Consider the following 27225-nt stretch of genomic DNA (forward strand, 5'->3'; position numbering starts at 1 on the left):
GACCCAGGCAGGGTTAAATAGAGGATTATTTCCATTGCACATACTTTGTATTTGTTACAGTAAAGGTAGCATTGGCTATAAATATAAACACACACACACACACACACACACACACTACTGGTCTAAAATGTAGCCAGGTTTGTTTATTTATTTCTCAGTTCAGATCAGAACTGGTTTGGGGAAGAACACATCAGAACACAGTATTTCCTAAGAAATGGCAGGATAGATATTACTGTGACTAATGTTGTGGGTACACCGCTTCCCAAACCATTGGTGAGGACACCGTAGATGCAGAGTAAATGGGAGTGTGTACATAAGCACTGTTTCTGGAAGAAGTTGCCTTTTGTTCATCTGAAGAACTGTTCTGGATCTGACCAAAGGCTCCTCTAGTCCAGTATCTTGAGACCACAACAGAGCTAGCCAAGTGCTTCTAGGAATTCTTCAAGCAGGGAGTGAAGGCATGCACCCTTCCCTCATCAATTGAGACCCAGCAATTGTTACTCAAGCAGTGCGCTGCCTTTGAACATGGAGTTTCCATTTAGCAATGATAGCTAATAGCAGTTGGTACACCTATCTTTTCAGGACCTGGCTACATAAAGCCTTTTAAATATAATCAGAGATCTAGTAGCCATCAACACATATTGTAGCAGCAAAGCCTATTAGTTAACTATGTATTGTGGGAAGACGGACTACCTTTCTTTTTTGTCTTGAATGTACCTCCAGTCTGTGCTACCAAATGATCCATAGTTCTAGAATGAGGGGGGGGGAGCTTTCTTCTTCTCAACACAATTAATAACGTAGTACATTCCAGCTCTTCTCTATCTCCATCATTTGATGAAAAATGCAGATTCCGTGGTAAGTGGATATCAGCAACAAAAAGAAACTAGGCAGTTATTATATTAGGATAAATATGGGTTTTAGAAAGTCAGTACAAGCCAAACTGGGGGGTAAAGTGTCCTTGGAGAATAAAGCCGCATCTTCAGGTGCCATAAGTTCAGATCCTGCTGTTTGTTTGTTTTTTAATATTACTTATATTGACTACCTGCCTTCAAAAAAAAGTTTATTTTCTTGTTATGTTTTATTGCTTTAATCTTTGTGTTCCACATTAACAGTCTTTACATTAACAGTTAGCAGTTACCATATTGGAAGGAGTGAGGGCTGGGTACTACTGCAAAAATAAAAGGGCAGGGCAGGGATACCAGTGGGGTGGGGGGTGGGGGGAAGGCAGCTGATAGAAGACCATGGGTGAGTAATGAACAGGAACAGGAGATCAGAAACAAAGGGAAGAGTAATGACCGCTCCCCACATTAAATGGGGGGGTGCCCTTTGCATGGTCGTGTGCAGCCCCTGGGACCCTATGCGGCACCATTAGCACAGGCTTGGCTTCGCTTTCCCCAGGTGGGATTCTTGGAGGTCTCCGCCTACCTCAGCCAGTTGCCCAATCCTGCCTGGGGAGGCATTGCCAAGGTGATCAGGCCAGGTAGGGGGAGGGACCACCCTGCCCACACAATAGAGGGAGGATCTTACCTGGAAATCATCAGTTGGCTCTGCCCTACCCAGCCTCAGTTAAGACTTCTTTTGCAGGTTAACCTTTTCTCCACAGGTACGCGGGCGCTGCTACGTCAAGCTCACTGTTGAAGGGCCGGAAAGGAATTCTCCTGCATTGGCAGGTTTGCCTTTCCCGTAGCAAAATTCCACAACTTTGGCGGTATCAGGCCTTGGGCGGAATCCTTTAGTCTGTCTTCCCTAAATGGGGGTGGGCGTGCAGCGGTGACCCACGCCCCCCTTCTCTTTGCAGCGGCGATACCAGGGCTCCCTGTTAAAGGGGTTGTTTTGAGGGGAAGCTTTGGCCATACGCCTAGAGGTTGTCATTGCTTTCCCCTGCAATGGCGGCATAATGGGGGCGGGCTCTCTCTGCTTGAACGTATGTTCCCCAGAGCCAGCCCATCCCCCCCACTCTGGATAACCCTGATGTTCCCCAGATCTCCAGCGGGGGACTGGGAGGGTTAAACACCCAATGCCTGAGCCAAGGTCTACCCACATCTGAAACATAATAAAGTTGTGGCCAATTTTAATCCCATAGCACATTGTCTTGAGTCATTATTCCACACGGGGGCCGCCCATGGTTTGGGGGACTCCGCCTGTCCACGCAATAGGTCCAGCTGGTGAGCCAAGCAGTGAGATAGCAAAACTTGGGATGGGGATGAAGAGTTCAATGTAAGTTATCAAATGTGACACAAAGCAAGCAGCATGGGGAAGAAAGAAACAATTTAAAACTTTAAATTTCTAACAGTAAGGGCTGGAGCCGACTTCCTTGGAAGGTGGTGGACTCTCCTTCATTGGAGATATTTAAGCAGAGGTTGGATAGATGTCATGGATGCTTTAGTTGAGATTCCTGCATTGCAGGGGGTTGGACTAGATGACCCTCAGGGTTCCTTCCAACTTTCTATGATTCTATGAAAACCGGCACCTTGAACCAGACCCAGAATCAAGATGGCAACTATTAGGTAATATACTTTTAAAGTCGCATTCGTGTCATGTCCTTCATCTGCAGCAAACTTGGAACTATTCCATTTTATCTTAACAACAGCCAGTGATAATTGCTAACAATTTATGACTTCCACCAGGAACCATTCTTATAAAATGTTGATTATCTATAGACTACAGTGCAACCTCCATAAACAAGGAGGTAAGTTGTGCATTCTTCAAAACCCTGCTTTTTTTTTAGTATTGAACTAGGTTCATGGAGGGGACGCAGGTGGCGCTGTGGGTTAAAGCCTCAGCGCCTAGGGCTTGCCGATCGAAAGGTCAGCGGTTCGAATCCCTGCGGCGGGGTGTGCTCCCGTCGTTCGGTCCCAGCGCCTGCCAACCTAGCAGTTCGAAAGCACCTCCGGGTGCAAGTAGATAAATAGGGACCGCTTACCAGCGGGAAGGTAAACGGCGTTTCCGTGTGCGGCTCTGGCTCTGGCTCTGGCTCTGGCCAGAGCAGCGATGTCACGCTGGCCACGTGACCCGGAAGTGTCTCCGGACAGCGCTGGCCCCTGGCCTCTTAAGTGAGATGGGCGCACAACCCCAGAGTCTGTCAAGACTGGCCCGTACGGGCAGGGGTACCTTTACCTTTACCTTAGGTTCATGGAAAAACTTGATGCGCGCACAAAATCCAAGCTATTTTTACAAATGGGATTTTCCACTTCATTATGTTAATTCATGTTTTTGGTTTTTGAATTTCAGGTAAATGTTTTATTGGTTACTAGTATGGTGAATCTTCTGTAACAGCCAGAAATCAGCATAGGGTTTTATTCGTTCTGCACCTACTAGCCAATAGCCTTTGGTAATGGATATAGGCCAAGGGATTACCAGTGCTATAAAAAAGCAAAAACGAAGAGGTTCCAAGAAAAAAAGGTGAATATGGTACTATATTAAGATTCAACATATTAACTTTTAAATTATCCTTTTGGGTTTATCTGCATGTAATTCTGAAAACATTTTTTGAGTTATGCACCCTTATATGCCTCATTGTCACATGTCTAAAAAGAAATAGGTTGAGTGCAAGTCTAACTTGATCATTTTCTAAGTCTTTAAGCCCTTTCTGCTATTTGTAGATTTGTGAAAGCTGACGGTGGGTATTCAGCAATAAGTTTCACTCTTCTCAGCATGTTATAAAAGGCACCCCTTTCTCATTATTTCATATGTCTATATATTGAGCCCTTAAACAATCGCAAAAATCACAATAAATATACCCCCCCACTCCAGAGCTGAAAAACCAATGCAGAAAGTATAACATAATGTCTAATGTAGGCTCCTGCAAACAAAAAATAGTTAAAATGTTAAGTCCTGGTAAAATCAGATTAAGGCTTTCTTTTTGAAAAACCTCTTAATTAGGAAAATGCATTTTTTCTAGGCACTTTAGAAGTTTGTTTTGTAGAAGTTGTGGACGGGGGGCAGTACTTTCTGGCATGCTAGACTCACTGGGATTAGTGTGTCCTAATGGTGGCGCTGTGGGTAAAAGCCTCAGTGCCTAGGGCTTGCCGATCGAAAGGTCGGCGGTTCGAATCCCTGCGGCGGGGTGCGCTCCCGTCGTTCGGTCCCAGCGCCTGCCAACCTAGCAGTTCGAAAGCACCCCCGGGTGCAAGTAGATAAATAGTGACCGCTTACTAGCGGGAAGGTAAACGGCGTTTCCGTGTGCGGCTCTGGCTCTGGCTCTGGCTCTGGCCAGAGCAGCGATGTCACGCTGGCCACATGACCCGGAAGTGTCTCCGGACAGCGCTGGCCCCCGGCCTCTTGAGTGAGATGGGCGCACCAACCCCAGAGTCTGGCAAGACTGGCCCGTACGGGCAGGGGTACCTTTACCTTTACCTAATGCTTAAGGCAGGAATGTACTTTGCTTTCAGGAACTTTTAACTAGCCTGTATCCAGAAGAGACCTCAGTTACAGTTCCTGCCTTCTGCTCAAGGCAATAGCTTGGCAGTTTTTCCAGCATTCCTGCAGTCAGGCACGTGTTTCTTGTGTGTTTGGGATCCTGCAGACTGTTTGCTGTGTTTTGTTGGTGTGCCTGCTTGTCTTTTTGTTTAGTTCCCCTCAGGAGGGAACATATTTGTTCTTGCGATTGTTAGAGCTGGCTACTGGAAGCCAAAGCTACGTTGCTGATTTTGCAGTTATATTATGGTTGATGTGTTAACCTTTAACTTCTATTTTCTGATTGCTAACTGCCAGCAAAGTAAACCCAGTATTCGTTTTGAGATTCCATCTGGGGTCCCCCCCCCCATTAGTTGTATATGTGTATATGTGTATACATATAAGATGTGTTGCATGCCACCTCAATCTCTGAGCAATGTGAGATTCCTGGAGTTCCAGGTGCTCATCTTGGTTCATGTTTCCTTTTAGAAATAGGGCACAGTGGAGACTTTGGTGTCTCTATGATATCTGGTTTATTTACACACATATACAACCTGAGCTTAAGGGACGCGGGTGGCGCTGTGGGTAAAAGCCTCAGCGCCTAGGGCTTGCCGATCGAAAGGTCGGCGGTTCGAATCCCCGCGGCGGGGTGCGCTCCTGCTGCTCGGTCCCAGCGCCTGCCAACCTAGCAGTTCGAAAGCACCCCCGGGTGCAAGTAGATAAATAGGGACCACTTACTGGTGGGAAGGTAAATGGCGTTTCCGTGTGCTGCGCTGGCTCGCCAGATGCAGCTTTGTCACGCTGGCCACGTGACCCAGAAGTGTCTCCGGACAGCGCTGGCCCCTGGCCTCTTGAGTGAGATGGGCGCACAACCCCAGAGTCTGTTGGTCTTTACACTTCACTGTGAAAAAAGAAGCAATTAGCCTACCAACTTTTCTAAATTTCATGTATATTTTAGTATGTCAGACTAAATACGTGATAGAAGGGAAAAAATATTCCATGATCTAGCAAGGAGCAAAAGCTGTCAAAACCAGGCATTTGTATGGCTTGCCCTTCTAGATTAAGTGTGTGCATACAAAATAATATACAGGGGAGAAATTCCTGCATTTATTACCCAAAATATTACTTCTTTTTCAGAACATTTTAATTTTTAAAAAATAATTTTAATTCAATTTTACATCTCAAAATGAACATCTTGCATTACAGTCAACAACTTCCCCTCCCTCCCCTTCCAAGGTTCTTGTAATTTGCCCACCATTTCTGCATATTTTTGTATATTCATCTCATTCAGTTCTCCCATTTTACATCCCTTTTAAATATATTATACTGTTGAATTTACCTTAATACTGCCAGCGTTTTCAACTGGACACAATTAATTTCTACATACTCAGGAAAAATTTTCCATTCTTCTTTAAATACCTGTTCTTCTTGCTCTCTTATTCTACTTGTTAGACCTACTAACTCTGCATATTCCATCATCTTAAATTGCCAATCCTCCTTGATAGGGACCTCCCTCACCATCCATTTTTGGGCTAACAAGACCCAAGCCACTGTTGTTACATACATAAATAAGTTTTTTTTCTGATAACTGGGTATCTCTGTCTGAACCATTCCTAACAGGAATGCACTTGGGGTTTTTTTTTTTTTTGGGGGGGGGGTTGTTTTAAACATTTCTTCCATCTCATGATATATCATTTCCCAATATTCTTTAACTTTTTTCCATGCCCACCACATTTGAAAAAAAGTTCCTTCCATTTCGTTACATTTCCAACACAAATCTGATTTTGCTCTTAGCTAGTCTACTTGGGTTAGATACCATCTATTAATCATTTTCATGTAGTTTCTCTTTCTTTTCCAGAACATTTTTAGGCATGCTTTGCCCTATAAGCAATCATGGCTGAAAACTATATTAAAATTTAGAGTCATGGGAAAACAAAAGTACACCCTCTTTCAGTTCTGTGGTTTTACACATGAGGACATAATAAAAATCTTCTGTTCCTTAGTAAGTCTTAAAATTAGGTGAATGCAACCTCAGATGAGCAACAACACATGACATATTACACTGTGTCATGATTTATCTAACAGAAATAAAGCCAACGTGGAGATGCTATTGTTTCATCATGTTAAATGTGGTTTCTCTTCCATTTTCATAAACTGCATTGTAGTATATTTCTTACCTAATCCAAATTTCTATTTCATTATTGCAAAGATTAACTTTTGAAGATGAGGTGTCTAGAACTGAAGAGCATCTAAAACCAAAGGATATATCACCTCAAGTGTAAGTATATACATACATACATACATACATACATACATATATTGTCTCTGGAGATCTGTCTCAAATAGAATCTAAAATTTGTGGCATATGAGCACCCGTGTCACTTTAATGAGTCTTGTATACCAAATATGTTTTAATTCTGTTTTGCTAGCATTTTCGTGCCTGAAAACAACTTTTCCACTCCAAAAAAAAAAGGGGGGGGGGTGCTTTGGTTATTTATTTGTTTGGGTTCACATACTATATAAAAACTTGCTTTATTTCATTTTTTGTTTTTGTTTTTCCACTTGAATTTTAGAACTTTGAGTGCAATGTGGCCAGTGGAGATAGGGTATGCTTCAGTTAGTACCATTTTCCCAGTGCCGTTTATGTACGTCTCTAAAAAGTTAAATTATTCTTCCTGTTGCAGATTTATAGGAAAAGGCACTGCCTTTCTTTCTTTTGGCTTCAGATTAATTAAGAGCTACACACAGCAAGGTTTAGATATCATTGGAGGTAAGAAGATGTAAATTCTACCCAGTTAGAGATAAAATACCTGTAGAAACATTAGGATCCACCTCCCCTTTCTTTTGTGTATCTCAGTATCCTTCCAGTCATATAAATCTAGAAATGTTGTTTGCAGTCATGGCCTAAAACCATCTTCTTCACAATTCCTTTTAGCAACCTATTCTAACAGGAGCAAACGACTGGTGTTGTTAGATGGGAAAGGATTTTTCAGTCTGGATTTGCTTCCTACTAATTGTTCTGGTAAGATAAATCTATAGTCCGCTTTCAATTTCATTTCACATTTGTGTGTACTTTCAGAAGGAAGAATTAAACAAAGTATCAAATAGTGTGCCCACTAAGAGCTTTATACCAGCCTCTGCCACTTCACATTTGACTAGTGCCTCTAATGATCTGTCTTTGTTTGTTTGTTTGTTTTAAACTATTTTTCTGATGTCATTCGGCAATATTCAACAAGCAATTGTGCAATGAGTCTCCCTTGTGTGTGTCGTACTGCAGGGGGTTGGGTTGAGAGAAACCCAACAACAGATTTAGGAGGGGTGGGGTGGGGTGGGGAAACCCCATTGTGTGATGAGAAATCCTTGAGTTGACAGAACGCCCGCCTTAGTGCTACATTGAATTCCACCTTTAATGGTTTTGTTTTCAAGTGTATTTTCATTTTGTGTCAGTCCTTTGGATCAAGTAGCCCAGATTTCTCTCTTTAAAAAAAAAAGGAAACAGAACATTAATTTCAGCATTAGAGTTATTTTTTGATCAAAGTAAGTATTAGATGTTTTGTTTATTTTCTCTTCCCGTATAGTGTGTGCGTATACATGTCAGTAGTACTGCATGTGAGGGATGTCAGTTTGCATTTCTTAGTGCAGAAAGTATTGATCTGATGTCTAGAGATCTTTCCTATTCTATTTACGGTAATTCGAGAGGGTTCTGGAAGCTTCTCTGTGTGAAAGAAGCAAGCAGAAGGTTCATGGTGTTTGGGTTATTTCTTCAGAGAAGCTGAGGACAGATGGTTTAATCTGGTTCTCTTATCTCTTCTGTCAAAGGTCATGCTGACTATATAAGTAAGGCCTGGGTTTTACTTTCTCTGTCTATCTTTTTGCTCTGGTGTGATATTCTGTTCTGTATATAGTGTTAAGGTTTAGTCTTGTTATAAGTTCTTGTTAGTTTAAGATTAATCTGTTGCAACTGACAGTGCCACTCCTGAATGTATTGGATTTGTGACCTTTATGCTCATTTGCCTTCAGTAACAATAAAGCGCTGCTGGATGAAGTACAATTGCCTCTGGTCTATTTTTGGGAACCCTGCAACATGTTTTAAGTTTTTCCTCCACACGCACAGCCCTGGAACCACCCTTCTGACACCTACGCCACTGCTCCTTATCTTTACCAAGCTGGGGTGCTGCCAAGGAAGGTCAGGGCTGCACAGCTGAACCAATGGGAACACTGGAGTGTACAGCCACATGGCTCTGACCTTGCCCCAGCCTGGTCCAGGTAAGCAGCAGTGACAATGGTGCCAGGAATGTGGTTATCCAGCTCTTCCTCACCTCTCTCTCTCTCTCTCTCTCTCTCTCTGGTGGTTGTACTCTGTAACATGTCATTGACACAATAATAGCACATTAGTGGTGGATTTATACTAGACTGCACAGACATCATTCCATATTATTACTTGTTCTGCGATGTTTCCCTAATATCACATTACTTCCGTCTGGAAGGGCAGCACAACAAAAGTGGAGCTAAATAAATAAATAACTGGAACATTTTGCAGTATGAAAAGTTACAGGATTTCAGCAGGAAGTCACAGCCATGTGTATGTACATGCAGGTCCCACAATCTGTCCACTCACAATATGGAAATTCACCTATCCAAATGTAAAGAATTGTGCCCAAACCTCACTATACACTCTGCAGATTTAGCCCCCTTCCTTCCTTCCTTCCTTCCTTCCTTCCTTCCTTCCTTGTGGTTGCTAGGCAGTGGCAGCCATTTTTGGGAAGAAACCATGCAGGCAGGGAGCAAGATCAGATACAAGTATAGAATCATAGAATTGTAGGGTTCGAAGGGACCCTGAGGGTCATCTAGTCCAATGCCCTGCAATGCAGGATTCTAAGCTAAAGCAAGGGAAAGCAGGAGAGATCTGACAGATCAATTTTTCCTTTGTCTCTCTTTTGATGTTTGGCTGCAGCCAAACCAGGAACAAACCATAGAGAGAGAGATTGGGCAACTCCCAGTTTAGAAATGTTCCCATAGGAAACAATGGTAATTATGGACTCATTATGCTAATGCTTGTCTAATGAACGATTTCCAGGGAACACATTGTGTTCAGTAAACTGGACTAGCATTTATCTTAATCTGTTCTGTTCTTTGAGGTCTCCTAGCTGAGGAGCAATTTATATTGATAAATCTGCTCTATTCAGTGCCCAAAACCCTTTTCCATTTCTGTTCTGCTAGATACAAAGCATGAAATTGTTCATAATCCTATACCAACTCAAATTAGTCATGTTAAATATAATTTTAAATATTTCTTCTATTGAATTGTAGAATATGAATTTTCTACTGGTTTTAATGACTATCTTCTGAATGGTTCCATTGAAGATGGAGCCAATAGTATAAAACAGTTGGATTAGCTGAGCTTGTATTCAACTACTTGCCATGGAGACATAGGAAGCCAGAAATTCTATGCAGATGATTGAATGGACTGGTGGAAGAAGACAGATTTCGCCACCTCTCCTCTGCAGATCTACTTGGTGGAAGGCTAGTTAGAAAAACCTGCCTGCTAAGTGGTAACACCTTTGCTGGCTGCTGAGGAGAACACTTCCCTTTCTCTGTAGCCAGCATGAAAACACATGCTAGTTCTGTAGTGCCTTTGCAGCTTGGTTTCCCTCACCCCCTCCCTATCTAGTAATGTTTGTGGATTGATTTACAAGGCTAGATTAGATTACCAAATTATTATTATTATTATTTAAAAAATGTTGTTTGTGTTCAACTTTTCAGTTAGAAGAGAGTTGGAGTTTCCAAAGTCTCAGCTCAGCTCGGCAAGAATCATCACTTACTCTGAGAAGTATAATGTCTACTTTGTTTTGCAAAAAGATTTCTCAATTAAGGTAAAATTGTGTTTTATCATTCTTGATACAAGTGGGGTTTTTTTCTTATGAGAAGAGAAACAATTTGCAGATTCTGGCAGCAAAGTAATAGGACATTTCCCTGTTAGGGAAGATTTGCGCAGCATGTGAGCATATGGAACTAGCTATATGTCACTTTCAGAGAAGTGTAACAGAGCCCAAGTGTAACCGCCCCCACCACTTAATGGATCCAAATGGTTTCCAGAGGGTAGTAGGGGATGTTTTATCCCATGTTGATGGCCTTTCAGCTGATTCCCTAGTTGCCCGCTGGAATGTGGAGTTAACCAGGACTATTGACTGTTTGGCTCCGAAGCGCACTCTCTGATTGCATGGAGTTTGGACAGCCCCGTGGTTTTCCACGGATCTAAGGGCAATGAAACTGATAACTCATTCTGAATCTGACTGGACACGGGTTAGAGCTCAATGTTGAGCCTACCAAGTGACAATAGCGACAGCGAAGAAGACCTTCTTCACCGCCTCTGTTGCATCTGCAGAAAACAGCAGCAGGAGACTCTTTCAGGTGGTTCGCAGTTTAGCAGAACCACCTGCTCCATCAGGGCCCAGTACAGGCCACATGATCTCCTGCAATGATTTTGCAAAGTTTTTTGCAGATGAAGTCACTCATTTGGGAAGAGGTAGACTCCACCATGGAGCAGGGCTGGGGCAGGAGAGTGCTAGAGTCCTGTCTAGTCAAGTTGCGTGGGATCAATTCTAATCTGTTACCTCCGAGGATGTGGACAGGCTGCTTGGACGAGTGAAGCCAACCACCCATCTCCTTGATCATTGCCCATCCTGGCCTATAAAAGCTAGCTGGGAAGGGCTGGGCAATGGGCTTCGTGGGGAGGTGAATGTTTATCTCTGTGAGGGAGCCTTCCCAGACCCACTGATATAGGCGGTTATCAAACTGCTTCTTAAAAAACCATCTTTAGAAGCGGCCAATATGGCCAACTATTGCCCAGTCTCAAATCTTCCATTCTTGGGAAAGATGATTGAGCGAGTGGTTGCTGAACAACTCCAGGACTGGATCCCTTCCAGTCAGGATTCAGACCTCATCATGGGACTGAAACTGCCTTAGTCTCACTGGTTGATGATCTCCGGCGGGCTAGGGACAAAGGTGAGAGCTGTTTCCTAGTTCTGCTGATCTCTCTGTGGCTTTTGACACCATCAACCATAACATCCTTCTGGACCATCTAGAGGGACTGGGAGCAGCCCCCAAGACCATGTAGCACCGGTCTTGAAAGACCTACATTGGCTCCCAGTACGTTTCCGAGCACAATTCAAAGTGTTGGTGCTGACCTTTAAAGCCCTAAACAGCCTCGGTCCAGTATACCTGAAGGAGCGTCTCCACCCCCATCGTTCTACCTGGACACTGAGGTCCAGCGCAGAGGGCCCTCTGGTGGTTCCATCACTGCGAGAAGCCAAGTTACAGGGAACCAGGCAGAGGGCCTTCTCGGTGGTGGCACCCACCCTGTGGAACGCCCTCCCACCAGATGTCAAAGAGAACAACAACTACCACATTTTAGAAGACATCTGAAGGCAGTCCTGTTTAGGGAAGCTTTTAATGTTTGAAATGCTTTTAATGTTTGATGGATTACTGTATTTTCATAATTTGTTGGAAGCAGCCCAGAGTGGCTGGGGAAGCTCAGCCAGATGGGTGGGGTATAAATAAATTATTGTTATTGTTATTGTTATTATTATTATTATTATTATTACTATTATTATTAAGTTCAAAGCAGCTTGGGGAGAAGGGAGTTCTGAGTGGAGAAACTGGGTGTGGAAAGGGTTCAGTGCTCCACTTCCATAAGTAACATCTTTAAATTATTCACTTTCAAAGCCACATTTCACTTTTAAAAGCAGTGTTGAAGCTCAGTTGCATGCCTTTGTGTGTGACATATGAAAACTGTTGTCTGCTTGAGCTGCCCCTATTTACCTGAAACTCCAGGTTTTTAGTAGCTGTACCTGGTAATCTACTGTCTCTGCTTGTGCATCCACCACCCCCCTTTCCCCCACTTTGCCTGTTTGGGGAGATTTTGTGGGTGCCTTCTAAACATTTACAGAGCAATCCTAATTATAGGAAGCCAGTGTAATTTAGGCTAGCATAACTCACATAAACTATCCCATTCCAAACTCCATTCAGGAGCTTTTGGCAAGGGCTAATGCCAAGTGTAGGGGACCAAGCTTTAAGGTGTGGGCCCTGAGTCACATGACCAAGCTGAACAGGGTTTGGAATAGGTATAAGTCTCTCTTTGCCCCAACCTGCACCTGCTCCTCCTCTGGAATGTCCCTTTTAGTTCAGCAACGTCTGGCAGACCAAAGGTTTCCCACACCTGCCTTAGCACATTACTAGCAGGTAAGGCTTAGTCATACTGGCCACATGACCCAGAAGCTGTCTGCAGACAAATGGCAGCTCCCTCGGCTTATATAGATGAGCGCACAACCCCCAGAGTCATCCACAACTGGACCTAACGGTCAGGGGTACCTTTACCTTTTACCTTTAAGCTTTACTGAATCAGCGGGCACTACTCTTGAGTAAGCATGCTTAGGACTGCAGTGGCAGTTTTGCTCTGTAACGGAAAACACGGGCATCCCATTTGCTTTTTTATTCAGTTCAGAGACACTGTTGCAAAGGTAATGAATACAAGCATACAGCAGTCACAAAATAGCCTTTAAAGAGGATGCTTCTGTGAGGATAGGAATGAGACAGGTACACAAGAGGGTCCCTATTTCCACTTGCAAGATGCTAGAATCTTCAACACTGCTTATTACTTTGGTAATCCAGATAGCATTTTTTGTCGACTCTCCCATATCTGAGCTCATCAATCTGGTTTGCTTGTCACAGCAAGCCAAACTATAGTGGAGGAGGATGTTCAAAATTCAGAGTTTGAAAATATTGTATTTTTCCGTGTATAAGACTAGGTTTTTCCCCCCTAAAAAATAATGTCCAAAATTTGGGGGCATCTTCTACATGGATAGATCTTCCCCCATTTTCTTAAATTGGAGTCCCCAAAAATACATGAGGACGTCTTATAGACGGAAAAATACAGTATATATGTATCAGGAGACATATTGTCTCAAAACTATGCAGAACGTTGCTTTCTTTTGGGTTGCAAGAAGAAACAGGTTAAAAGTATATACGTATTATAAACTGAGGGAAAGATTTAGGATTCTTGATAATGTTTGATATTTTGGAGTATATCTGGACAGGGAGTCATAATTTTTTCATTGTACACTAGTATAGAAGAAAATTCTTTTATAGTAATAACCAGATGATACATGACAACAACAAAGTTCCATAAAGCGTGAATCTAATACTGAAAGAGCCCCCCCCCCTCATTTATGGTGAAAGCATGAGAACGCAAATAAATTTTGGATACAAATTAAACAGGCCATGGAAATAATAATGCAGAAATAGTAATAATACTAAATTATAATGCAGTAATAGTAATAATATTAAATTATAATGCAGAAATAATAATAATAATAATAATAATAATAATAATAATAATTTAGAACCCACTTTATTTTTACTGACAAGGAAAGAAAGTATGTGCACATTAAAAAGAGTTAACGTTAGATGTAATTTGAAATCTTGTAAAATACAAGATCTTTGACATCAGTATTTGTTTTTTTAAGGTTTACAACAAGGATTATAATGAGACTTGTTCAGTAGAAAATCCAGGTTTTGGACGGTTAACCTTTTTATCATTCAACCCAGTGAGAGATGAACTCATCGGTGGAGGAATCATGGGAGTAAAGGTATTGCCATTGCCATTTTATTTATAAGCCACATTTCCCCACAAATAAATCTGTGCTCACAGTGAGTTCACAGAAACAAATCAAAATACAACAACAATACATAGTAAGCCATATAATAATAATGCAACATAACACACACAAACAAATCGCCAGAAATTAACAGTTCATTTAACCTAAACATTTAAATTAACATACACATTACTAATAGATGAAGTCAAAATATAGGCCTGGGCAAAGCGAGTAGTAAAATTCAAAAATGACCTGGGCAAAAGAGGAGAGAGAGGCTAGCCTACTCCCCGCATGGCACCTGTTATAGAAATGCCGTTTTGTGGTGGGTGCCCATGGTGTTTTCCAAATTTGCCCGCAGGCCCAATAAGTTTGGCAAACCCTGCTTTTTTGTTTGTTGGTTTGTTTATTATTTGAATAGTCAAGTTCATGATTCCATGGCAGCTTACAACACTGGATACTTTCAGGCATAAACAAAACAATCCTTGTAACATTTTAGACAGAAGGCATCTTGGAAGCTGGTTAATCGCATCAATTCTGTAAAGAGGTGTGCTGAAAGCATTGTTGCCAGTCAGTCTTCAGCAGAGTGGACATAGGTGCATGAACACTAGAATTATGTTTTCCTGCATTAAGTTTGAAGGCATGACACCAAATTAATCTAACATGAAAGTTGCATGTTTAGGGGTGCTGATCAGGAAAATCAGGATATATGAGGCCTCTTATTTTGTGAATCACTCACTGGAATCCAGATTTTATCAGTTATGTGTATATGCATTATTATTCCATGGACACTTCTGTTATGTCACTTGGTGGATGGCAGATCATGCAAAAACTACTGAACTATTGAACAATTAATATTGATTTCGGATCCACATAAATATTTATTATTCTTTTTCTACTGAATTACTGAATTAGGTGGATTCAGTTGAAGAAGAAGAAAAATCTTTTAATGCTTGTTTGGTACAGAAACCTGTAAAACTATCATTGCAGCTCTCTGATGAATACTTTGCATGCTAATAAAAGATTTTTGAGAATAGATTTTTTTGGGGTTTTCCCCATTAATTATATAATACATATTGCTATTTTAAAAGAACACAAGAATTTCTTCCATCTGGTTCTAGCAGTGTCCTTTCTAATAAAAAATAAAATAGCACACTTTCTGAAATGTAAATCCCTTGCCAAAAAGATTTCAGCACAGCTCAATCATACGCATATTTACTTGGAGATAAATCTCACAGCGCTCCAAGTAAGGGTCCATAGGACTGCTGTCTTAAACTTCTAAATTTCCAACTGTTGCTATTTAAGGTTTTCAAATAAGTTTATAGTATTTTCTATTTTAGATTTGGAAGTTTAAAGAAAAGAGGATCTCAGAAGAATCTAACATCTATCCAATGTGCAATTATGGCCTCTTCCCCAGGTACATGAGTTTGTTTGAATTTTGGAATGAGCATTTAGACTAAACAGCGCAGACCCAGATGCCTGTATCTGTGCACCTTATTTCTTTGATGCAACCCATCACAATCCATGTATGTGAGTTGGAATATACAAATATATGGAAGTATAACTATGAGAAAAGTATTACCCTTTCCATTTGTGATTCAAGCTTTCTGGTGCTCATGGAGCTGCAGCCAAAATATCAGTCACACACAAGCAAAGAGGTGTCAGCAGACTCAGAGTAACCTGAGGTTTGCATATATGCAGACATTGTTTAGAATATACATGAGGGAGCAACACCCCTTTCCCAATAGCCTCATCATAACCATAATAATGTTGAGGGCAACAGCTTAAGAGAGGAAATGGAACTAAGTGACTGAGGAGAGGAAGAGACACATAGATAATATATATATAATGAAATATCACACACAAACACATATATAATTATACACACACACATACACACACACACTGGTACCTGGGTTACAGACGCTTCAGGTTACATTCGCTTCAGGTTACAGACTCTGCTAACCCAGAAATAGTACCTCGGGTTAAGAACTTTGCTTCAGGATGAGAACAGAAATCGTGCTCTGATGGCGCGGCCGCAGCGGGAGGCCCCATTAGCTAAAGTGGTGTCTCAGGTTAAGAACAGTTTCCCACCCCCCAAAAAAGGTTTACACAAATTCTATTTTAGCTCACAGCTTTGCAAATGGAATGAAAATGTTTACTTAGGCTGAAATCCTATACACTTGTCAAGGTTAAGCTCCATTGAGCAGATCTTTTGGCAGGCTTTGGGCAGAGATGTGGAGTGAAATGTTAGGTGATATTTTGCTGCCAGACTTTTATAGAATGATGAACAATTTAATTTTTTTTATTGTTTTGTTGCAGATATTGTTTGTATTATATTTAATTTCAATTATAGAATATTGTTTTATATTTTTATTGATGTGAACCTTTCTGGGCCTATTGATAAAGAAATAATAGTATGCAATATGTTTAGCAGTGTGTGGTTGCATCCATGTCTTGGGTCCAGAGTTTTCATGAGGAGATCTTGGTTCATGTGATGCTCCAGCTGGCTGGAAGAAGGGAGGAGGTGGTTTTTGCTGATTCCTTCTTCCCTCTGTAGCCCCTGGTGATGCTTGAAAAACTGTGCTGAGGAAGTGACCCTGGCTCCTGCAGCTAAAAAGGAGAATTTGTGTGAATTGCTTCTTTCCTTCCACCATTGGATCTCGGTGTCCTTTCCACAAACAGAAGCAGCCCTTCCATTTGTAGAAGCCACACATTGGATCCAGCCATATATGTCTTACTCAGTAGTGACAGTTCATATAAAACATCTGGTTCTAGCAGATTTTCTCTTTTTATCAGATTCAAATAATTCCCACAGTATTTTCACATTGCTATGTTTTATTTATGTGTATATATATTAATGCAGTAGAGAATATCCACACATGGGGAAAAGGTGGTGCACAAATATGGATTTTGATGTCCTTATGCAAAGATACTACTGCTTTTCTGAATGCCATTTCACCTGCTACAACATCAATGGGAAAATGCTATTCGAGATACCAAATGCACATACAACCGAAATTACCTCTTGTGTCTACTCATCTGACATTAACGTTTTGGTTACTTCCTGCAAAGGCAATGAAAGTAAGTTGTCCCAGAGAAGCTGCAAATATTCCAATGTTATCTTCATACTTATCTCCTTATTTTATGGCACATTTTATTGCTGTTAAGAAAAAAATACAAGAGTTTAAATCTCCAGTTACTGTTAATTTAAATGTGAAATTTGTAGGAGTACTTATTTACAATATTTTTATCTTGCCCTTTATCATCACTGATTTCTGGAGGGGTACATGCAGTAAATTCAAAAAATTAAACCTCAGCAGTGAAATACAATGCAGTACTTAAATGACAGCAACTAAAATACTATGGTTAAAAAATATTCTTTATAACAGCAGGGCAGACTTCATCCTTCCAGTCTGAAGCTATGAAACTTATAACCAGCAGAACCCTGGGCAAATCCATAAGTTTTCAGTTGGCACCAACCTTGGCAGATGGGCTGCCACCACAGAGCAGGCTGCTTACCACATCGCTGCATAATGAACTTTTTGTCAGACGAGACCCCAAAAGGGCCTCTGACAATCACAATGCCAGTTTTAAATAGTACAGGAGGTAGTTCTTCAACCAAATTAATACATTTCATGTATTATTTTATACATCATTTAAACCATCCACATCCTGCCTTTCCTTCAAAGTGCTCAGGATGGCTGCCAATAAATATAAAACCACAAGTTACCAATGAAAAGTTTGTTAAGTGCTAAAGCAGCAGCAAGAAATAAGGAAGAGTTTAACGAAATACAAGCTTCCACACAAGAAAGCCAGAAACTTAATGGGGACAGTGGATGATAGATCACAAGGTGCAATGTAGCCTGCACTATCTCCACATGGAAATACCAATGGTAGATCGTACAAAAATAACTAGATGCACTATTAGAAAGGTAAGTAGGCCCTGAATTGGCTCTGATTCTATTGCTCATGGAGCCAGAAGACACTATGGCCACACTTACCAGTTCAGGAAAACTGCTTTCTTGCTGCTGTGACTACTCTGCTAACAGTGAAATTTATAATACGGTGGGATAAAACATTTCTCTTTAGTCCAAGTTCTCAGTTTTGACACAGTCACGAAGAGATCAGTTATGGAAGTATAGATTCCCACCCCACCCCCCCAAAAAAATTAAGACAAGAATTTTGGAATTCATGAGTCACAAGCTAACTGTTAACTCTTTAGAGGAATACTTAGTACCAAATCAGTAATGGATTTATAAGCAGGCCAGATTTGTCTGTTGGATTTAAGAACTATCTACTACTTATATGAGATATAGACCTCCTGCAGCATTCACTAATTGGGACTTCAGATTTGGAGATTGTTATCAGTAGAATTTAAAACTGGATGTTTGCAGATAGAATTATTTGGGGCTATGGCTTAGATCCAAGAAAGATATTGCAATGATAAAGCCAGGCTAGATGTCACTCTGGTGTCTTTCAGCTTTTGAATTTTATGACCTTACATTGTGTTTGTTAAAACTACTGGAGAGTAATTTGCAGATATAGGGTTGGATCCAAGTCATTGTACAATGTACAGAAGGAGTTTCTACCAAATCTCTTTCTCTGCACTTCTCAAAACCCAAGCTACTTAAATCCCCAAATCCCACTCCTAACTCCTCACACTTTCAGCCAAACCATCCACAGCCTTCTAAAAAAGTAATTTATGGAGCTGTCATAAAAAGTAAGGAAGCAAGTCAGATCCCCTCTTTCCCCTTGTAATTCAAGCACTAAACATAGGATAGATCTTGACAGAACAGTGCAAAGCTGGACACTGGAGTGTCCTCATTAGCCAAGCAAATAGTGGCATGATAGAGCGATCCAGGTGAGTTTCCTTGCACAGAAGAGAAAAGCATATCACACCTTCTCTAACATCCTAAAACTGCAACTAAAGAAGCCATCATAAAAGGAAGGGGTTGACATACCCAATTTCAAACACTGGTTTCAATAACAAAACCTGTGGATCCAACTCTGTAATCATAACTGAATTGTTACAGCTTTACTAATTTCGTGTTTTCCTGTTATTCTTTTTACCCAGTAAAATCTTGGAGTGACCAAGGCTCCTTGCTGCACACATTTCAAGGTCATTCGAAAACTGTCACAAAGCTGCTGCTGCACCCAAACTCTTCCTCTTTATTTATCTCTGGATCTCTAGATGGATCAGTCAAACTCTGGTCATTTGATACAATGGACATTTTTTACAGGTAGTTTAAACAAGGTAGTACTCCCTAATTTATAAATATATGGGTTTATATCTGGAGGTGGAAGGGTACCTTTGCATCCATTTCATACATTTTACACACCAGGAGGTTGACTAGCATTTCATATGGCTTCTAAAATACTAATGTTGTAATCCTATGCACACTTACTTGGGAATAAGCTCCATTGAACTCACTGGAATTGATGTCTGAGTAAACATGTATAGGATTATGCTATGAATTTGTTTTAAAATTCTCCCCCCTGAATATATTGATTGTTAAAGATATTGCATCACTTACTTTGTACAATTCACTATAAATCGTTCAACAAATTATATACGGTAATTATAATGACTTTTAAATGGCTTTTGTAGTAGCTGGTGTTATATATTGCTTATAGTAGCATTTTTCTGTTATATTTGCATATGATACAAACAGTAATTACCTATTGTTACAAAGTTCCTTCTTTTTGCTGGCTGTTTGACAAATGTGCCAAACTGACTAATGATGTTGTCCTCATTGACTTAGCATCAGTATTTGCACATAATGTGGATGATGAGGACAATTTTAATGAATATGATGTGCTTCCAAGAGTGTCATGTCATGATTTTCAACCATGGACTGGCTGAGTGCAGAGAAGTGGTGGGAGGCACTAGCTGGGGAACCCCCAAGGGAAGAAGGCTCAGAGACAGGGGATTGGTGGTGGAAAGACAATGAGTGGTCAGAGGGAGCAGACAGGGAGGAAGAGATATTGGAAGTTAAAGAGGCAACAGGGTTTAGTGAGCAGGAAGAGGCTGTGTCAGAGAGCAGTCCAGAATTAGAGACAGAAGCAGAGGCAGAGTGGAGGCAGGCTGCTGAAGAAGCCAGAGAATCTCCCCCCCCCCCTGCTGCGACCAGCTTCCCTCCCCATGGTCCCCCAGAACATGCAGAGAAATGAAGAGGGCGGAGCAATGAGAGACAAGACAACAGAGCCTTAGGCTACTGGGGAAGGATCCTGGGGAGGATCCTTAGAGAGCCATGGGAAGGCAGGTACCTTCAGTCCTCAAAACTGCCTCACTGGAGCAAGACCTAGTGGGAAGAGTTGCTGTGGTCACTAGGACTGCACTGTTTTAGTTTCTTTGAATGAAAAGTTAACTTCACTGACACCAGGTGTTTTATGGCTGATCTACTCCTAACTCCAGCTCCCAGCACTTTTCTTCAGCTCACATCTGGCCTATAATACCATTCTTTTATATCCAGCATATCACCATTCAAAGAAGGAATACGTTGGATTGGCACAGTGGATGATAATTTTCTGTACTGCTGTTCTCCCCGCAATCTTCATATATATGACCTGAATTCATTTACTACCTTTTGGACTCGTTTCAACAGTCCGATAACTAAACTCTACGTCTGTAGTGCACATGAGAAGTCCAGCAGGGTGGTTGCTATGGGTGCTGACAACAGGTATGTTGAAATGTTGGGATTTCTGTAAAACAGATTTCTTAAAAAGCAAATTCTTACTGTTTCCAGTGTGAACACATTGTGATCCTTCCAAAATAAATATATTACTATCTGGATGATATAACTCTGAAGCAAATGGTTCAGAGTCATTCCATACATATCTACTCAGAAGTAAGCCCCACTGAGTTCAGGAGGACTTATTTCCTGGTAAGTGTGTATTGGACTGTAGCCATAATATCCTTATGCTAGTATCTAAAACTGAAAGCAGTTTCCTAAATAAAGATGGCTGCATATATGGGACCCTTTTATGGCAATGTAAAAGAGTTCTTTTTAAAGTGTATACCAGTGTTTCCCAAACTTGGGTCTCTAGCTATTTTGGGACTACAAGTCCCATCATCCTTAGCTATCAAGACCAGTGGTAGGGATGATAGGAATTATGGTCCCAAAACAGCTGAAGACCCAAGTTTGGGAAACACTGATGTATATAATAGTTGACCTATAGTTTTTTGTTTTTAAAAAAATTCTGTTTGCTCTCTGTTTTCTTTCCAAAGTTTAAGAATATTCTCACTTCAAGACGGGGAAACATTATGCACAGTTCTGCCACCTCCTTATCCTCCTCTGATCCAGCCAGTTCTAAGTTTTACCTACAACCGAGCCAGTGGAACTGTTTTCTTCCTCCTGACACCTTCAGAAATATGGGTCTACACAGTAAGGTAATCGTGCTAACCATTTTGCTTGCCATTCCAGTTACTGCATCAATCCAACTCTTACACAAGTGTGGTTCACAATTTGTTCAGCGGGTGAGGAAGCCCTGATGAATAGGAAGAGAAAATAACATCTTTTATCGCTTCTGCAGCAACTGCACCAGCTGCCTGTGATCATCTGCACCCAGTTCTAGGTGCTAGTGCTTACAGCCCATCATAGCATCAAATCCATATATCTTACCTGGTCACCTCTTTCCACATTAACTCCTTTCTAATTAAGATACTATGACTAAGAGCTTCACTGTTTACGTTCTTTGCATTAGACGAAATCAGCAGCAGCAAGAAGCAGGACTTTACAGCCATTAAGAACACAAGAAGAGCCTGCTGGATCTGGTCAGTGGCCCATCCAGGCCAGCATCCTGTTCTTACAGAGGTCAACCAAGTGCCTGTAGGAAACCAAGAAGCAGCACCTGAGCACCAGAACACTCTCTCCTCTGGCAGTTTCTCGCTACTTGTATTCAGAAGCTAATAACTACTGATGGTCTTATCTTCCATGAATTTGTCTAATCCTCTTTTAAAGCCATCTAAGTTGGTGGCTGTCACTGCCTCCGGTTTGAGTGAGTTCCATAGTTTAACAGTGTGCTGTGTGAAGAAGTGCTTCCTTTAATCTGCCCGAATTGCCCAGCATTCAGCTTCCTTGGATATTCATAAGAACATGGGAGAAAAACTGTTCTCTGTCTACTTTCTCCATGCCATGCATCGTATTATAAGCTTCTATCCTGTAGCCTTCACTCACCTTTTTTCTAAATGAACAAGTCCCAATTGCTGCAATCTTACCTCATTGGGCAGTTGCTATATCCCCTTGATCATCTTGGTCGCCCTTTTCTGAGCTTTTCCCAACCCTACAGCATCCTTTTTGAGGTGTGGCGGCTAGAACTGTGCACAGTGTTTCAAATGCGGTCTCACCATAGATTTGCATGGCATTATGCTATTGTCCCTAAGGCTGTCAAATTATCTCCCTTGGAAGTCAAGACCTGTGAGGCAGGCTACAATCCTAATCCCTCATTGGCTGGCGTGGGGATTGATGGGGTAACACAGCCAGCACTGTATGCTCCTCAGCCCTACCAATTTGACTGGCCAGGGCAGAAAGGGGTGGGTAGCTAAGGAAAATGCCCCTTCACTGCCCCAACTTCTAGGCAGGCGTAATGGAGAGGCTTAGATTGAGTCTAATTGCTGTCATGTGATAGCAGGACCCAGCAGAGCCTATAGCAGCCAACCCCTCCCCAAATGCTCCATTTCAAGACTTTTCATTGACAGAGATATCACCAGTGGTAGCTTCTGCTTTCCATTTGGGTGGCTGCATTGGTGTGTTCCTCGCTGGTGGGGGCTTCTCTTCTGATAGAGCCAGGCAGGACTGGACACCTCCTCCAGCATGGCAGATCTGGGGTGTAGATTGCTCTACCTCTCAGTTTGCTAGCTGGAACTGTCTATCTGTCACTGGGTGAAAATTGGGGTCACGGGATAGGGGAAGCTTCCACTTGCATGTTATTATTGAGGTACAGTAGCAGAGGGCAATTCAGTCAGCACCATACAACCATGTGGTTGCAGACAGGGTATCAGTGGCATAGCTTCAGTGCCACTTCTTACCTGTTACAAGATAGGACCAGCTTTCATCTTCCTCTTTGATCGACTCACATCCGTCATGGCTAGCTTTCCACAGAGAATCATTTCACTAGTCACTGCTCTTTATGAACTTTCAAAGCAGCTGTGAATCCCTTTTTCCACGTGGTTACTTATTTATTTATTTAGCATATTTGTGATGCACCCTTCACCCAGTGGTCGCAGGGTGAGCTACGTATAGCAATAAAGCAGTAACTTAACAATATCATATGTACAATATTAACATGTACATAGAACATTCTTAACAGCCTAAAAAAAAGCTGCTCTGTTGTTCTGCTGGCTGCTGAATTATTTTAAATTTCTTGTTTGCTTTAAAAAGTATGCTAGTCTCATTTTATTGTGGTTTTATGTTGTGTTGTGGTACTTTTACATAAACTGCTTTGAGCCAAGGAAATGCAATATTTAAATATTTTAAATAAACAAGTAGAGTAGGTTAAAGAACAGGCCATTTATAATTTGAGGCCAAGAATATGTGTATTGGGGTGTTCCTCGCTGGTGGGGGGCTTCTCTTCTGTACTTCAACTGCAGAAACAGAACCAACCTGGCAAAGCCTAATGCAAAAGGTGTAGGCTGAATTTACTGTTCCAGTTTACAAGGCACCTCTAGCTTGTGCTTCTCAACCACACTCATCCAGCCGTTGAAGTTGACTCTAGTTCCCTCTGTAAAACCTTTTGTTGTGCCCTTTCAGCTCTTGCCAAAATGGCATTGTCTCACACAATGTGCTCAGTGAATTGTAGCATTTTTGGCTTAAACATGAGCCCTGGTGATTGATAGTAATCATCCACCCTTAATTCCAAAGAATTAGTTTGGATTAACTCTTGAGAGAATTTCCCCCCTCTATTAGCTGATGTTAGCAAGTGACATTGGGGATTTTTGAAGCACCTGAAGATTTTACTGTTACTAGGTGCTGAAGGTTTTTAATAGAAGCCAAAAAATTAATTTGCTGATGAGTAAGATAAACTTGCATTCTCACCATAATATTGAAAACTGTTGATTGGTCAGTTGGTATGTGTTGCTGCAAGTTAAAAGGTATAGAAAAATGAAATTATTTTTTTAATGTTATTCATTCTAAGGCAAAGAGGCAGTGAAGTGAACATTACATAAAAATACTACATTACTTGTCCATATTGACCTATTTGAGGCACATTTTTAATGGTATTTGATTTGTAGACATCAAAGTCAGGACCTTTTTTTGCTGTGTAGGATGTGTGTGTATTCTTGGTTTCTATATTTTTACTTTTGGATATGAAAGCCACTCTGATTACTTGTTTAAACAATATAACAATAACCTGAAATTAATTAAATACATACCATGTTAACAAAAAAACAATACAACCCCCACCTGCTGCCCACAGGACACCATAAAGAAGTACCTGGTCCTTTTCCACCACTCCTCCTTCAGGGTCTTCTGTGCTGTTCTCCATGTGCCCCTGAAACTGCTCTTTTAAATAAAGGAAGTACAATGTACAAAATAATAAATATGCACCTGTTGTTTTAATGATAGAGGTGTGCATTTTTAAAACGTGGCAATCTGTATTATGGCTCTAAAATGGATTAGTAAGAATTGGAAATGAAACTTTGGAACAATAGATCACACACACCACAACAACTGTAATGTATTTGTGGCAAGTGAACAGTAAACAAAACAATTTCCTTAATTATTATTGCATTTGAGTCTATGTTGTTTAATTGTTGCCAAATCCTTCCTTTGCCCTAAATTCCCAACGTCTCAGTATCATTGTGCCTCCATTATAATCCTCTGTCCTTATTTCAGGCAAAAAGGTCTTAGTTTCACAAATTCGCTCATAGGACCTAAACTGGTTGTGACTGACCAGGAATGAGACCTTGGGGTCGTCGTAGATAGCTCAAGAATGATATCAACCCAGCAGCTGTGAAAAGGGCAAATTTTCATGCAAAGAAACCTTAGAAAAGGAATGAAAAATAAACCTGTGCCAATATAACAACGTTGTTATAAAAATCTACATTTTGGAATACTGTGTACGGTCACATAACATTAAAAAGGTATTTTGTAGCGTTGGAAGAAGGTTCAGAAAAGGGCAACCAAAATGATCAAGGGAATGAAGCAACGACCCTGTGAGGAAAGCTTTGAGACGTTTCAGTTTAGAGAAAAGACGAGTAAGAGGCAACATGTTGTTGTTTAGTCATTTAGTTGTTTAGTCGTGTCCGACTCTTCGTGACCCCATGGACCAGAGCACACCAGGCACTCCTATCTTCCACTGCCTCCCGCAGTTTGGTCAGACTCATGTTTGTAGCTTCGAGAACACTGTCCAACCATCTCATCCTCTGTCGTCCCCTTCTCCTTGTGCCCTCCATCTTTCCCAACATCAGGGTCTTTTCCAGGGAGTCTTCTCTTCTCATGAGGTGGCCAAAGTATTGGAACCTCAGCTTCACAATCTGTCCTTCCAGTGAGCACTCAGGGCTGATTTCCTGAAGAATGGATATGTCTGATCTTCTTGCAGTCCATGGGACTCTCAAGAGTCTTCTCCAGCACCATAATTCAAAAGCATCAATTCTTCGGCGATCAGCCTTCTTTATGGTCCAGCTCTGACTTCCATACATCACTACTGGGAAAACCATGGCTTTAACTATACTGACCTTTGTGGGCAAGGTGATGTCTCTGCTTTTTAAGATGCTGTCTAGGTTTGTCATCGCCTTTCTCCCAAGGAGCAGGCGTCTTTTAATTTCGTGACTGCTGTCACCATCTGCAGTGATCATGGAGCCCAAGAAAGTAAAATCTCTCACTGCCTCCATTTCTTCCCCTTCTATTTGCCAGGAGGTGATGGGCCCAGTAGCCATGATCTTTGTTTTTTTGATGTTGAGCTTCAGACCATATTTTGCGCTCTCCTCTTTCACCCTCATTAAGAGATTCTTTAATTCCTCCTCACTTTCTGCCATCAAGGTTGTGTCATCTGCATATCTGAGGTAAGAGGCAACATGGTACCAGTCTATATAACATCATGCATGGAATGGGGAACATGGATAGAGAAAAGTTTTTCTCCTCGTGACACTAGAATTCACAGACATCCAATGAAGCTGAAGATTCAGGAAAGCGGCATAGTTAAATTATGGAACTTGCTCACACAAAAGGCTACCAACTTTGATGACTTTAAAACATGATTAGACGCACTCATGGAGGACAGAGCTATCAGTGGCTTATGCTATGTTCTTCCTCCACGGTTTGAGGCATTCTTCTTCTGAATACCAAATGCTGGAAACCACAGGTGAGGAGAGTCCTGTTGTCCTCAGGTCCTGCCTGTGGGTTTCCCACGGGCACCTGGCTGGCCACTGTGAGGAGAGGATGTGGGACTGGTTGGCCCACTGGCCAGATATAGAGGGCTCTCCTTATGCTCTTAGGTGCTGCTGCTTGTCCTTGCACATGTTGCTCTTTAAAGTATTTCTGAGCAGATGCACACCTGTCATATTAGTTCAAATATGTTTAAAAATGCAGTGGAAATATATCTGGACTTTGCAGAATTTGGTAAATGTATGTTTTGCCATTGAATCTTCAGTGAAAGACAATGGTAGAACACTGAAGCTGTTCAGGGAATCTCAGCTGTGGTCCAAATGGAGCTTATTACTGGAAAATGTTGGGTATCACCTCCTGCTCAGATTTTCCTGGCCAAAGGTGTGGGGACCGTTCCTGAAGTGGCTTATAGGAAAAGAATGGCTGAGCAATGCCCCAAATGGAACATGATGCGGGGAGAAAACCCCAGAATGATAAGAAAATTAAAGCCTGATATATGATGAATGCATTTCCTCTGCAGTAGCCTGTCTGGTGTTAACTTTTGAAGCAGGGTTAGTTAGAATCTAACCATGGTGGTTTTCAATATTTTTATTACTGTTTTTTTTACATCCATACCCCACTTTCCAGACTTTTGTGGTTTCAGTTTTTAAGAAACTTTAGAATGTTCAAACTCACAGTTCTATTCATAGAATAGTTGCATTTCACATTCAGCAACGTTTGTTGTGGGTGTGAAATGGAAACCAGTGCACCACTGTGCACACTAATATTTTTTGTATATAGGCTGCCCCAAAATCTTTCCAAAAGGCAAAATACGGTAAGGCAGGGCAAGAGTTATTTAACAGAGATAA

At 41.4% G+C, this 27225-nt stretch overlaps 1 protein-coding gene across 3 annotated transcripts in view; it reads left to right on the top strand.

Annotated features, from left to right (window-relative positions):
- Positions 1 to 2253: 2253 nt before the first annotated feature.
- LOC307209439 (uncharacterized protein) overlaps positions 2254 to 27225 on the top strand; it is a 95439-nt gene continuing 70467 nt past the window's right edge. Inside the window, exons 1-12 of one of the 3 annotated variants that reach the window (XM_079964493.1) lie at positions 2254 to 2689; positions 3232 to 3402; positions 6605 to 6673; positions 7080 to 7165; positions 7331 to 7417; positions 10159 to 10268; positions 13920 to 14042; positions 15389 to 15465; positions 16915 to 17132; positions 19126 to 19291; positions 20525 to 20731; positions 21280 to 21441. In XM_079964493.1, coding sequence (XP_079820619.1) covers positions 3335 to 3402; positions 6605 to 6673; positions 7080 to 7165; positions 7331 to 7417; positions 10159 to 10268; positions 13920 to 14042; positions 15389 to 15465; positions 16915 to 17132; positions 19126 to 19291; positions 20525 to 20731; positions 21280 to 21441 — 1373 coding nt within the window. In that variant the 5' untranslated portion in view covers positions 2254 to 2689; positions 3232 to 3334. Of the gene's footprint in view, positions 2690 to 3147; positions 3403 to 6604; positions 6674 to 7079; positions 7166 to 7330; positions 7418 to 10158; positions 10269 to 13919; positions 14043 to 15388; positions 15466 to 16914; positions 17133 to 19125; positions 19292 to 20524; positions 20732 to 21279; positions 21442 to 27225 lie in introns of those variants that run through there. The other 2 variants (XM_079964492.1, XM_079964494.1) reach the window with 2 other exon arrangements.

This window comes from Podarcis cretensis, assembly GCF_951804945.1.
Source record: "Podarcis cretensis genome assembly, chromosome: 2".
NCBI classification, from domain to species: domain Eukaryota; kingdom Metazoa; phylum Chordata; class Lepidosauria; order Squamata; family Lacertidae; genus Podarcis; species Podarcis cretensis.